Source organism: Phyllostomus discolor, chromosome 2, assembly GCF_004126475.2.
Source record: "Phyllostomus discolor isolate MPI-MPIP mPhyDis1 chromosome 2, mPhyDis1.pri.v3, whole genome shotgun sequence".
Classification (NCBI taxonomy): Eukaryota; Metazoa; Chordata; class Mammalia; order Chiroptera; family Phyllostomidae; genus Phyllostomus; species Phyllostomus discolor.
The window spans coordinates 156056142-156070457 of NC_040904.2; the positions used below are offsets into that span (position 1 = coordinate 156056142).

The 14316-nt window shown below is 47.4% G+C and overlaps 1 protein-coding gene across 1 annotated transcript in view; it reads left to right on the top strand.

Annotated features, from left to right (window-relative positions):
• PPM1H (protein phosphatase, Mg2+/Mn2+ dependent 1H) overlaps positions 1-14316 on the top strand; it is a 243245-nt gene that overhangs the window by 195268 nt on the left and 33661 nt on the right. The window contains exons 7-8 of the mRNA XM_028531950.2: positions 7032-7095; positions 10954-11061. Coding sequence (XP_028387751.1) covers positions 7032-7095; positions 10954-11061 — 172 coding nt within the window. The remainder of the gene's footprint in view (positions 1-7031; positions 7096-10953; positions 11062-14316) is intronic.

Here is a 14316-nt window from a genome sequence, read left to right on the forward strand (position 1 = left end):
GTGCTTTAGACAAGATGGAGAAACACTGTGTGGATGAGTAGCAGTTAAGTTGCTTTACAGGTGGCCCAAGAGCTGTGCCCACAGAGTCTGTACCGAAGATAGACACTGTGTCTATCTGGATCTGTGTTTTCCGCCTTTTCAAACCTTAAACCCCTTCCCTCCCTGTTTAAACATTAACATCTCATCATCTACCCTCTACTGTTGAATCTACCTTCTGTGCCTTTCCACCAGACAGGAATGCAGTTTTTCAGAAGCACACAGTTTAATACACATGCCTTCGAGAAATGTCCATACACCCCTCATCTGGTTAGCTTGGCCTGGAGGAAGGTCTTTGATGACTTGGCTCTGCTTAGCATTTTTTCCAAACCTTGGAGGAAGATAGCAGGACTACTTCATCAAATTTAATGAAACAGATTCTGGCCGAGATGGAGGCATAGGTAGAAACCCTTCCCTTCCTCACACAACCAATCTAAAATCAATAAACAACCAGAAGTGCCAGAAAATCAAACAGCATGGAACTCCAACAACCAAGGAATTAAACAGTTAACCTGAACAACCAGACTGGTGTGCTGAGACAAAGAAATATGGCCAAAATGAAAGAACAGAGCAAAACTTCAGAAAGAGAGCTAAGTGAGGAACAGATAGCCAGCCTATCTGATGGAGAGTTCAAAGCCCTGGTCATCAAAATGCTCACAGAACTGATGGAGCTTGGTTGAAAAATGAAAGAACAAATGAAGGATACCCAAAGTGACATAAAGGGAACCAACAATACAGTGACAGGAATGAACCCAGGACTCAAAGCAACAATTTGGAACAAAAGAAAGAAACATCTAACCAGAACAGAATGAAGAAACAAGAATTCAAAAAAGTGAAGAGAGACTTAAAAACCTCTGGGACAACCTGAAACATTCCAATATCCGAATTATAGGGGTGCCAGAAGGAGAAGAACAACAGCAAGAAATTGAAAACTTATCTGAACAAATAACAAAAGAGAACTTCCCCAATCTGGCAAAGGAAATAGACTTCCAGGAAGTCCAGGAAGCCCAGAGAGTCCCAAAGAAGTTGGACCCAAAGAGGAACACACCAAGGCATATCATAATTACATTATGCAAGATTAAAGATTAGGAGAATCTTAAAAGAAGCAAGAGGAAAGGAGTTACCTGCAAAGGAGTTCCCATAAGACTCTCAGCTGATTTCCCAAAAGAAATCTTGCAGGCAAGAAGGGGCTGGAAAGAAGTATTCCAAGTCATGAAAGGCAAGGACCTACATCTAAGATTGCTCTATCCAGCAAAGCTTTCATTTAGAACAGAAGAGCAGATAAAGTGCTTCCTAGATAAGGTCAAGTTAAAGGAGTTCATCATCACCAAGCCATTATTATATGAAATGTTAAAGGGACTTATCTAAGAAAAAGAAGATAAAAAAATATGAACAGTAAAATGACAACAAACTCAACAACTATCAACAAATGAACCTAAAAGAAAAGAAAAACAATGAAAACAGAAACTAAACAAGTAGAACAGGAACAGAATCAGAGAAATGGACATCACATGAAGGGATTTCAGTGAGGGGGGAGGGAGGAATAGGGGGGAAAGGGTACAGGGAAGAAGCATAGTTAGTAGACATAAAATAGATGGGGGGGGGATCAAAAATGGTATAGGAAACAGAGAACTCAAAGAACTTATATGTACAACCCATGGATATGAACTAAGTGGGGGTCCTGGGGGTTGCGGAGTGCAGTGCGGAGGAGGGATAAAGGGGGAAAGTTGGGAAAACTATAATAGCATAATCAATAAAATATACTTAAAAATTTAACAATAGCATAGGAGAAGAGCTGATACTTTGGATGAAGGGATGTGAATTCAGATGTCTCCAGGTGGGTTAGAACAATGGACCGAAACGCCCGTTGCACACGTACATGCATGTGATGCAAATGCAGGCTGCAGTCCTTTTAAAAAGAATGAGGTCTCTATCAAAGAAGTAAAATCATTTCATTCTTACATGGGCCACATCTTAAGTGTTTTCAGTTCCGAGTGCCATTCTCTGAGGACGACGACAAACTAGAAAGCCCCAGACAGCCCCTCCCATGGTATCTGGTGCTCCGTTAATAGACACTTGTATGGATGGTAACTCAAGTGGTTAGGGGTGGTGCCCCAGGTCCTCGGAGGGGCTGTGGAAGGAACTAGGAAAGAGGAACTTGGAGATAGCTGTCATCGAGTATTTCCAGAGCTCTCAAGTGGAAGAGAGACCAGGTTTATTTTATGTTTTTCCAGAAGACAGACCAAAGACTCCAGTGGGGTGGCTCTTTGGGTCAGTTTACGCATTGACCAGGGCTGTTTGTCAGAGGAGCAGGCGGAGGGTAGGTCCTAGGACAGTGACTGGCTGTAACAGTCCGTTTGAAGACAGAGGCCAGGGCCTGAGGTGAGGTGGACTGCAGGAAGGCTTCCCGCACTGGGGGTAGCGCCAGTGTCTCGGTCTGTCCTTTCGTTCCAGTGATTTTCCTCCCCGTGCGTCCGGGACAGCTGGCGCCTTGTTTTCGCAGCTTTGCAGGATCAACATCGCAAGGGCAATGATTGCTCTAAAAACAATGTTTAGTGGACTCTTCTGAGGATACTGCTTTCAGTTAGAGAAAGTCCTTTAATTTGGCCCTTTTTAAGCCTTGCATTTTTTTTCTCTTCTCATCTTTTTGTCGGTTGGCCTCATAAATATTCATAGAGGAATTGACCCAAAATAAGTAATTCTAAAAATCTTTCTGAAGCCTTTCAGCTGTGTTTCAAGTAATTATTTGAGTATGATCTCTGACCAGTTGTATTATGGTAAAACTAGTGAGTAATCTATTTTTGAGTTATTTTTTAAAATTTAATCAGGATTTCAGAAATTGTAGGATCTGGTGTGAAAGAAGAAACGCTTTTTGTGCATCTCCAGCCGCCAGTGCTGCGCGTGGCCGAGAGCCCTCGCGCTTCCAGCCGCTGCCCTCATCCTGCCCTCTTCCGCTCACCTCCCCAGCTGCACAGGGCGGAGGCCAAGCCGAGCTGGAAGTGTAGGTTCAAGCCCACAGCCCGGGTGTGGGCTGGAATGAAATATGCACAGCAGGCGGGCCTTTCCTGCGGGCAGAGTAAACTGCCAGAACAGACCCAAGGAGCCCTGCTATCTGTGGGACAGGGGTCCTTCGGACTCTGTGGCTGCAGACCCTGGGAAGCAGTGGCAGGCCGAGGACACAGGCGGTGGCATCCCCAGCTGTTCTCTCTGGTTTTCTTTGTAGACCGTGTAGCACAGCAGCTGCTAGCTTTGCCCACACATGATCACCTTTTGTTGTTTTGCCTCATAGAGAAAATTCTCCTTCCTCTTTCGCCAGAAGTCCTCCTTCATCAAATGCCTGCTTTTCGCTCACTGAGAGGTGGACAACAGCGGTCTCCTTGAGACTCATCAGCTAGAACAAGGAATCCCAGAGCTGAGCCCTGGCGTCACATCGGTGTGTTTTCTGGGAAAGTCTCAGTTTTCGGGCCACCACCGTGGTGTGTGATCTTGGGAGAGTGAGTGAGCCTCTCTCAGCCGCAGTCCCTTCATCTGTGAGAAAGAGCATCGCAGGGCCTCTGAGCGACTTTTAGACTCGGAAGCACACACCGAGCCTGGTGTTGGCATATAGAAGGTTTTCGGTAGATTTTAGCTGCTGTCATTATTTTTAGCTGTCATTAATTTAGACAGACTTTAATCAAGTTACCAGTTTTAACTCTTGTGTATTTTATTCTTTATTATTCAAGACTTTAACTGTAGAGAGAAGTCTAGCTACCTTCATGATGAACTGTGGTCAGGACCCCGAAAGATCAAGGGGGAGGGGGTTGTGCTTTCTCTCTATGCTACCTGTTGCCATTCACCCTTGTCACTTGTGGGGGAGAGGGGGCAGGGGGAGGACTCACACTTGATCGAAAACCAACAGTGGCAGGAAGAGAAAAACCCTTCCTTATCCAGAGTTGTCTTTTCTGTTTTTAGGGGTTTTGTTGTTGTTCTCGAAGAAACAGAAGCTAAAATTTAATGTTAGAATTTACAGTTGTCTTGATCCTGTGGGTGAAATTCCAGGGTGAACCATCTTTTAGAGCTTTGGTGCCACCAACTTCACGCTCTTGAAATTCTCTGCCCTCAGAGAGGTCGGTTACCTGGGCTGTGGTGGAGTCAGGGAACTGTGTTGTCGCTGCCTTTCTTAAGCCCGTTAAGAGCGCCTTTTTGTTAATAGTTACAAGTTTGTTGTCCTTTTATTGTTCATAGTTTTGATCTTCTTTTTCTTAGGTAAGCCCCTTTAACATTTCATATAATAAGAGCTTGGTGATGATGAACTTTAACCACAGCTATTAACAAATAAACCTAAAAAAAAAAGAAAAACAATGAAAATAAAAACTAAGCAAACAGCCAGAACAGGAACAGAATCAGAGAAATGGACATCACACAGAGGGAGTTTGGTGGGGGGGGATGTACAGGGAAGAAGCATAATTGGTAGGCATAACACAAATAGGGAGAGATAAAAAATGGTATTGGAAACAGAACTCAAAGAACTTGTATGCACAACCATGGACATGAACTAAGTGGGGGGAATGCTAGAGGGTTGGGGCAGGGTGGAGGGGGGATAAAGAGGAAAAAATTGGGGAAACTGTAATAGCATAATCAATTAAAAATACTTAAAAAATAAAAAACAAGAAAAAAAGATCATCCTTAGCCTGTCTCTGCTGAGCTCTAAGTAATCTCCAGTTGTCGATTCTCATATTGCCGCCTCCCACTGAAGTCCGACTCCTGTGCCCAGGTCGCCAGGCCCCAGCCCCTCCCTCGGCACTGGCCCCACTGCGTCCTCCTCTCTGTCTGAGCCTGTCTTCCCACTCCCCACACTTCCTCTCCACGGTCCCCAAGTCCTGCTCCTGCTCATCTCAGAGCCTTTCTCACGCCATCTCCCTCCTCTTCCCTGACTTATATAGTTTGTCATCTGTAGGGTCCACTTGACAGGGCCGTCGCTGTTAGCTGATGACACTGGGTCTACAGGAGCAGTTCTCAGCCTTGGCTGCACATTGACATCGTTCGGGAAGCTTAACAAAGTTCCCAGTGCTTGGGTCCCATCCCCGGAGGTCGGATTGCGTGGCTACGCAGGGCAGCCCGGGCATCAGGATACTCTAAAGCCCTCCCAGTGACTGCCTGTGCAGCCAAGGTGGAGAAGCCTGGTCTGCAAACCCATTCAACCCCCAAGCAGAGTCTGTGTTCTAATGATAGCCCCATGACTTGTGTACTACATACAGTGTTTTAAATGGTTCTTGTGAATATAAAAAAGATTTAAGTAGCTGTTTTCACTTGGTGTGAATTTGGTAGATTTAGGGGGGAGAGGTTCTGTTTTTCACAGTCCGATTCTAGAGCCCCTCTGGGCTTACCTCATGGCAGCCACAGCGTGAGCCAGGCCCTGTGCTGGATGCTGCTTTAGCTTGTCACGTTCGATAGCCCGCTGGGGCCCACCAGCAGGCCCACTGTGCACCCCGGCGTCTGCCCTCTCTGATGACCGAGGGGCCTGAGGTCCAGAGGGGCTCATCTACCTGCCCAGAGAGCAGTGCTGAATGTGAGCACACTCCACCCCAGCTCAACTAAACAATTTCCTGGAAAATAAAGATGTACCTGCTGCAGGTTTGGGGTTGAACTCTTTGGAAATTGGGTTACATTCCTTTGTATCTCAAGAGAACCCATAAATTTTATTTCAGCTTTGTGCCCAAGTTGCCTAGATATATCTAGGACTGGGAGGCCATTTCTCACCTTAGTTTTTTCATGCACTCAGGAGACATTATTTTAGAAAAGCATCTTGCTTCTAGAATCTAATCTAGTAGAACCTACCCCAGCTTTTACTTCGTCTTCCTAATGCTTCTCTGAGGTGGCGAATAGGCAGTACCACCCCCATTGTGAAGAAAAGGGAACTGGTGTGCCAAGTTTTAACCATCTACTGGCTATTAGCAACAGCTCTCATAAACTGAGTGCTTACTAAGTGTCAGGTGCTGTACCCAGCTGTTGATATTCTGTGTGATTATCCCCACTTTCTGGATGAGGAAACTAGACCAGGAAAGGTGGAGCTGTTTACCCAGGGTGCAAGTAGTAATTGGGTGCGTGTTTGCTTGCTTTAAAAAAATTTTTTTAATCCTCACCTGAGGATATGTTTATTAATTCCGTCCCCCGCCCAGAGAAAGGAAAGGTGGGGGAGGAGAGAGAAACATTGATGTGAGAGAGAAACATCATTGCATTGGCTCCCATACACGCCCCAAATGAGGACCGAACTCACAACCTTTCGGTGTACAGGACAACACTCCAACCAACTGAGCCACCCAGCCAGGGCTGCTTGCTTGGTTTTCAAATGCCTCACGAGCAGGATGGAAAGGCACGGTTCCGTCCGCTGTCTCGCCGTGGCCGGGCCAGCCTCCGGTGCGTGTGCGGTGGCATCTGGACAACTGTGTCAGGAATAAACCACCAAAGCATAAACTGAATTTTATTCTTTCTGTGTGTCAAATGGCCATTTAATAGCTATTGTGAAACAGAATTTTCTGCCAACCCTGAATATCGTGCTGAGGTCAAACAGGCTCTAAGTATTCCTTTTCCGGCCATGCCAACACGAGGCTGCTTTGGTGTAAACAACCCCTGAAGGGGAGAACTAGCCATTGCAGCATTTTCACACTCCATCCATCCAAGCTCTGCTGTTTCTCACGGTTTCGGAGTAAGGACAAGCACCCTGTCCCTGCCGCTGGGGCACTTCATTCATTATTGCCCGGGTACTAAATACTCAGGACAGAAACTCGTCTCCCCATCTTGTTCATTATGAATATACCAACTTGTATTCAAGCATATGAATCCTTGTTCTTTTCTGGTTTGTTAAAATATGCTCACACACAATTCTGTAGGAAGGATAACTCTAAAGAAGGAGATTGGCAGTGTGGTGAGTGGATGGAGTCTCAGGGAAAAGAGATCAGGGCAGGGTCACTAATTGAGTGCAAACCTTTTTTAAAATGTTGTTTATCCCCCTACAGGGCATACAAAACCATTGAGGACGATGACTTGAAGTTCCCCCTTATATACGGAGAAGGCAAGAAGGTAGGCACGTTCCCTTCCCCCAGACTGCCAGCAAGGCTGGCTCTGCTTCACCCGTGGCAATCCGTGCTTCCACTCAGCAGCTCCTGGTTTGTAGGTTTGACAGCTTGAAAGAATATCCCCTCCACCATCCCTCAGGCCTCCTGTCTTGAGGGTCCAAGGAGTTGGCAGGGTTGGGGAGGGGTGTGGCGAGCTGAAGGGATGAAAGTCAGTTTTATGAAAATAACACGTCCCTTCTCAACCCATTTGCATAACTTTATAGTGTGTAAACATGACCACATTCACATACATCTGTTTTTTTTCTTAAAGATTTTATTTATTTATTTTTAGAGAGAGGGGAAGGGAGGGAGAAAGAGAGGGAGAGAAACATCATTGTGTGGTTGCTTCCCATGCACCCCCCTACTGGGGACCTGGCCTGCAACTCAGGCATGTGCCCTGACTGGGAATCCAGTCAGGCAACCCTTCGGTTCAACCCTTTGGTTCACTCAGTCCACTGAGCCACAACAGCCAGAGCCACATACATCTCAGTGTATACCTGATAACAAGCCACAAGGCAGGCAGAGCTGGCTTTATGCTGTCCATTTGGTATACGAGGCAGCTGGAACTCAGGTTAAAACTGCTTAGGCAAAGTCACCCAGCCAGCAAGCGGTGGTCCCAGATGTGGAGCCATGGTCCTCTGCCTCCTCCTCAGGCTCTCACACTCCACTATGGAAGTCCATGCCCTGCAAGTCTGCCTCTCCACTTGCCCTGCAGAGGGGATCCAGAGCCTCACTGTGACTAAGTCATAGGGTCACCTGGACCCGAGCCCAGGCACACAGCACCAACCATTCATCACCAGCTCCCAGGGCCCCAGTCAGCATCACACTGAGCAGCAGGCACAGTGCTGCAGCGAAGGGAAGCTGTCAGTCTCCAAGTGGGCTGTGAGCAGAGACTGGGGGCGGTTGCAGTCCCGGAGCGGAGATGAGGAAGCTTTGAAGCTATGTCCCACAGAACAAACGCCTTCTGAATCATTGCATTCTTCCTGCAGACACGTACATTTCAACTAGGTGCTGAGAGTTCCAATTAGAAGTGAAAAATGTGGTCAAATTAAGAAGAATGTTCAACTGAAATTTTTTTTTAGCATTTGATAGTTTTTAGCAGGAGGAAGTGACTCATAAGAAAAATGAAGGATGCCTTCCTTAGTAGAACTTGAGTGTGTATTGGTGTGTGTGTGTGCACTCGAGTGCATCTGAGGAAGAGAGCAGGTAGGTTTGGGGGCTCATTGTGGCCCCGCAGTGATTTCATTGGAAGGAGGCATTTCCTGGAGGGAAATGAAACGTCAGTATCTGATCCATGTAGGGATCACTTCTCAAACTAACTTGCCCCTTTCCTGGAGATGGGACAGCTTCTGCCTAACTGTCCGTGGCTGAGAATCATGACAAGGAAGGGCTCTGTTCCTGATAGAATTATCTGAGCCTTTCATTGCAGGGAGAGGGGGCTGCCGTTCACACAGATCACTCAGCCCAGGGACCTCCACCTGCACCCGGAGTGCTCTATGGCCGAGATTCTTGGTATCACCCTGCTTTACCCAGTGGGCTCAGGGCCACACCCTGTTTGCGTGTCCCTAGTACCGGTCTAGGCTGCTACCTGACAGGCCTTCTATAAATGCATGAGTATTAAATAAGCTGTTCAGTGATGCTCAGTACACTCTCCTTCATACAACAGGAAAATGGACAAAGGTGTTCTTTGAAGGTTATCAACAATCAGATAATAAAGGAGCAAGGTTTTCCCAGTTAGGCAGAAAGTTCAGTGTACCCAGACATCAAGCTCCTCAGGCGTTTCCGTGAATTCAGGCTGGGCAGCTCTGTGACAGAGCCGGCAAGTTCTGTCCCTGGAGCTGCTGCTCTGTTTCCGAGCCACCGTGGCTCCCTCTGGTCGTCTCTAGGCCTGCCCCGCACCAGAGAAGCACCCCACCCTGTTTGAGGACTCCACAGCGTTGTGAAATGGCGGCTTTACAACGGCAGCACATCATCAGTTCTGTCTAGATCCTTTACAGGGGTTTTCTCTTTTCTCTCTGCATACTCTACCCAGAGGTCCCAGGATGCTTCTACTTGGGCAGCCGTTACTTTCCATTTATTTCTGCCAGTGCTTCTAAGGACTTGGGTGGGTGACACCTATAGACTTTGTAAACACATTCAGTCACCAGCAGAAACGTCAGATTTCTTTGCACCAATACGCCCACAGAGAAGGCACAGCGGCAGCAGCGGGGAGGGCAGGGACTCCAAGGCCCCAAATTTCAAAGAAGGGAGCTGGTCCAGCTTCCCAGCAGAGCAGAGGGTCCGCAGCCCTGCCCACCAGAGGTCTCTGGGCTTCACAGCAGTGTCTACACTTTGCCCCCTTTGAGTCTTGCCTTTAAAAAAGAATTTCATGGTTTCATTTCCATTTTTAATGTAAACTTACCCGCCTTCTAATCTGAAACCAGCTCCAGACTCCACAGATTTGGGGCGGGGGAACTAAGAGGAATGTGATGGTAATATGTTAGATTATAATGTCTCTTAGCGTGTGTTATCCTTTTTTAAAGATTTTATTCATTTTAAAGAGAGAAGAAAGGAGGGAGAGAGGAAGGGAGAGAAGCATCAATGCGAGAGAGAAACATTGGTCAGTTGCCTCTTGTCCACGCCCTGACTGGGGCCCGAACTCACAACCCAGGCACATGCCCTGACCGGAAATCGAACCGGGGACCTTTCCCTTTGTAGGATGGAACCCAGCCAACTGAGCTGAGCCACAATGGTCAGGGCTTTATAAGTTATTCTTATTACCCAAGTAATAGAGTGGGGCTTCGGGCTTGGGCTTCTGAACCCTGACACTACACCAGGTATGTAATTGGTGATCCAGGTGTTAAGCCTTTGGCCTTCACGCCACCCAGAGTGACCTCTACTCCATCCTTCTGTGCTTACCTGTCTTGATACTGAGTGTCCTTCTGCACAGAGTTTGGTACCATCTCCGGGGAATCTCCTCAGCAGAACTTTTACCTTCTTTGAACTCACCTCACCTGTTGTTTGTATATCTTTCCACACTGGGCCATATTCTATGTATCATTACACGTGTGTCCCTCAGCTCCCTTACCAAGTTCCTTTATAGTAGGGACAAGTCCATAGACATTTGTCCCCTCCTGCATGGTGTCTGCACTTAGCAGGTGCTCACTAAATGTTTGGGTAAATCAGACCTGTGGCATCCTAGGAGGTATTAAGGCTGGCCGTGGAGGCATTAGAATAGTAGTTTTGCTTCCTTAAAGCAAGACTGTGGTTACAGCCAAGTGACCTGTGGGTCTTCCCACCCAGTTGGAATCTGGAGACAGGGGGTTACAGAGTCACTAATGGTTTTCTCCAGCCGTGAAGTATGACATGTGAGCTTCGGGAGGTCAGAGGCTGCTACTGACTTCTTTACTTGCTCTACTAGAGCCTGTTAGAGACCCAGAGACAAAGCTGGTGTTCAGCAAACGCTTGTAGAGTGGGTATATTACAGACGCGGTTGGATTGGGTTTGAACTAATTTTAGTGCTATAGGCATCACGCATGTATTAGATACAGTTTGTTGGACACCATTCCCTCCAGTCTCTACAAAAGGAAGCTGAGAAGAGACAAAAGCAACCCACCAAACTTAAGATAATTGGTGGAAAAGCCACTCCGTAAGGACATAAGCGATCTTGGTGAGCCCTTCCTTGGAAACTGCTGCGTACATAGGTTAGTAGCAACGGGCACAGAGAGAGGGGCAAGAGGCATCGGAAGATCATTGCCTCTCTCTTCGCCCACACGGCTGTGTCATATGGGAACCCTCCCTCTGCCGGTGTGTGTTTCTCACGGCCCTCTGCTTTCACCCCCAGGCCCGGGTGATGGCGACTATTGGAGTGACCAGGGGCCTGGGGGACCACGACCTGAAGGTGCACGACTCCAACATCTACATAAAGCCGTTCCTGTCTGCAGCTCCGGAGGTACCACATGAGGTTTTTGTTTCTGTTTTGTATAACAAAATGTTTACTTACTTTACTTCTCCCGTGACCCACACCTCGTGTCCAGACGGTAGCGGACTTGTGCTGCCTGTGCTTCTGCCGCGTCTCCCGCATTTGCTTCTTTTCCCCACTCCATCCGCACTTCATCCTGTTTCACACCCTCAGTGCTGTTGTCCCGGAGGCTGCATAGCCCCTGCTGTCCTCCGCCAGCCTCCCCAGGCCCCCTCATGCAATCAAGTACATTTTCCTAAACAGCTACTCTGACCCTGTTTGCTTAGAAGCTGTAAACAGCACCTCATGACGTGGAGTATAAGGCCCAGACTGCTTCTCTTGGTGTTCAAGGCTTGTTATAAACTGGTCTAACATTTTTTTTTTTTAAAGATTTTCTTTATTTGCTTAGAAAGAGGGGAAGGGATGGAGAAGGAGAGGGAGACAAACATCTATATGTGATAGAAACATCAACAGGTTGCTTCTCACATGCCCCTAGTGGGGGCCTGGCCCAAAACCCAGGCATGTGCCCTGACCCGGAATTAAACCGGTGACCTTTTGGTTCACAGGCCAGCACTCAATCCACTGAACCACACCAGCCAGGACTAAACTGGTCTACCTTTTTAATCTGATTTTTGTACCCCTACTACAGTCAGGAGGAATTTACTATTTCCTATACATGACCTTCAGTTTTCCATGTTTACTTAAACTATTCCTTCTCCCTATAATGCCCTTCCGGCCCATTTCCACGCATCCAAATTATTGTTTTCTCTAGGGTTTAACTTAAATGCTTCTTCTGTGGAGACCTCCCTGATTTCTCCCTCCCCCAACCAGATGTGAAGTCTTCATCCCCCTCCAGATATATGGATTATATCTGCCTCTTACAGCATTTTTATAGCATATCCGTAGCATAGTTGTTGATGTATATACTTTCTTCCTTCTTAGATTTTTAATTACCTGGAGAGCTAGTATCATTCAGTCGATGTTTGGAGAAACTAATTGTGAACAAGCCATAAATTTAGCTTAAAAAAATCATTTTTCTTACAATACAAAAAACAACATCAAGTTCTGTTTCAGAGTATGTAACTTAGAAAAGATTTTGCTTCTTTCAATTTGGTGGCTGCTAGTGCCGCGACAGCATCTCCGATGTGCCAGGGCTGGGGCGCCCTTGTCTGACCTGTGCCTTGTGGTTGCAAGGCCACGGCAGCACCTCCAAGCACAGCGGGTTCACGCAGGGCAGGAAGGAGGCGGTGGCTGTGTGAACAGATATTCAGTTGCATCTCTTTGGCCAGAACTATGTCACGTGACATCCCCTCGCTGCTGGGAAGGCTGGGAGGGAGAGAGCTTTAACTCTTCCAATTTCTACAGTGGGAGGGAACCAGGGAGGAGGGAAGCAGTGGTGTTTACCTCCTGTGTAATCAATCGTTAAAGCGATGCCTTGCCCTGGGAATGCCCAGAATGTTTAGCTGTAGTACCATCTGCATGTTCTTCCCAAGGGTGGGTGCTGTTTGTTTTAGTGAAGGCTCTTTCTGTTGGAGGAAACAGAAATCCACTCCAGCTAACTCAGAAAAAGGGAAATGTTTATGTTGCTGATATGGGAAGACATGTTTCTGGTGTCTACCAGCAGAAACCTTGAACAGACAAGCTGTATGTGAGGGTGGTTCTGGACCAGGGTGGCCCCGGACAGCTTTGGCAGTGGGTGTCTGTCACTTCCATGAGCGTGTTCTGCCATTAATGTGACCAGCCATGTTCTGTATGTCTCTGCTATTGGTCAACCCAGTTTCTCATTCTCCTGGTCTCACATGACCCCAGAGGAACCTCACCCACCCGATTCACCCCAGATACTAGGCCGAAAGCACCTTTGCCTTCGTAGATTGCCCCTTCAGATTGCACGTGCAGGCCAGAGCCGGGGTGGGCAGTCTCCCAGCCCACCCCTTTGGCAGGACGGTGAGCAGGGGTAGTTTCTTTTATTGCTGGGGCTGGCACCGGCAGCACACCTAGCCATAGGAGGTTGGGAGGCCACTGCTCGGGAGATCTCGAGTACGTATCAGGCCTGGAAGACACACTGATTTCCTGAAATCACCTAGGATTTCAGTTGAAGTTAGCTTGGTAGAAATAATAATTGTCACTTGTCAAGAGCTTGCAAGTATCTCTTCTTTAGCCCTTGTAGCAATTCTGCATGATGTGGACCATTATACATAAAAGTGTCCAAGGTCCCCCAGAAACTGGGGATCCCTGGGCCCTCAATTCTGGCCCACACCAGGGTCCAGGTATTGCTGCTGAAACTATTCCTGACCAGAGAAAAACAATAAATATTAGACCTATGGCCTTCTGTGTTTTTGCCCCCTTGGGGGAGAGGCATTTATCAGACACACTAAATGGCGGGTAGCTCGGTTGCTTAGAGTGTTGTTCCGGGTCAAGGCTGTGGGTTCGATCCCTGGTCAAAGCCCAGACAGGAAGCAACCAGTGAGCGCATAAATGATGCCATCACCTTTCTCCTGTCTAGAAGGGACAGGTGAAGGGCCACTCATATTCCTGTGGTGGAGAATGTCTCAGGAAACACTAACTAGTCATTTTGCTTCTTAGAACACAGTAAAGATTTCCTTCTCACCTCCCCACCCCTGTACACACACATGTGCCTTCTGTGTAAAGTGAGAAGAGGTGCGGTTTGGTTTGGTTTGGAGGAGAGTGATCTCTCTGCAGACAAGTTATAGCTCTTCCAACCATTCTGCTCCTGTGGACCCCAAGAAGAGACTGTAGGTTCACGACGTGGGCCTGTGTGCACACGCCCCGAGGGCTGGTGACAGGGCCCAGTTGGTTGATCAGACACCTCGGTCACCTGTTTTCTGTGATGCGGGTTTGCCGGGGAGTGGGCGGGTCGTTTCCACGCTGCTGAGGAATGGGAAGGATTCAAAAGGAAACTGGCAGCCCCTGGAAAATGTTAAATGGGCTTAGAGAACTGTGGAGTTTTTACCAGAACAACAACAAGTCTGAGTCAGCATACCATGTTTTCGTTTGTTTTTTAATATATGCAGCATCTCATTTAATCCTCAACTCTGTGAAATATATATGATTTTTAAACCCACATTACAGAATGGAAAAGTGAGACCCAGGGAAGTGAAGCAATGCCCCAACACGGTATAGTTACTAAGCAGCAAGACAGTACTTACACCAAGGTCTGTATGATTCAATCAATAAGCATAGGGGAGAGAAACTGAGGTCAAGGAAATTTCTTTGCACGGTGACTGA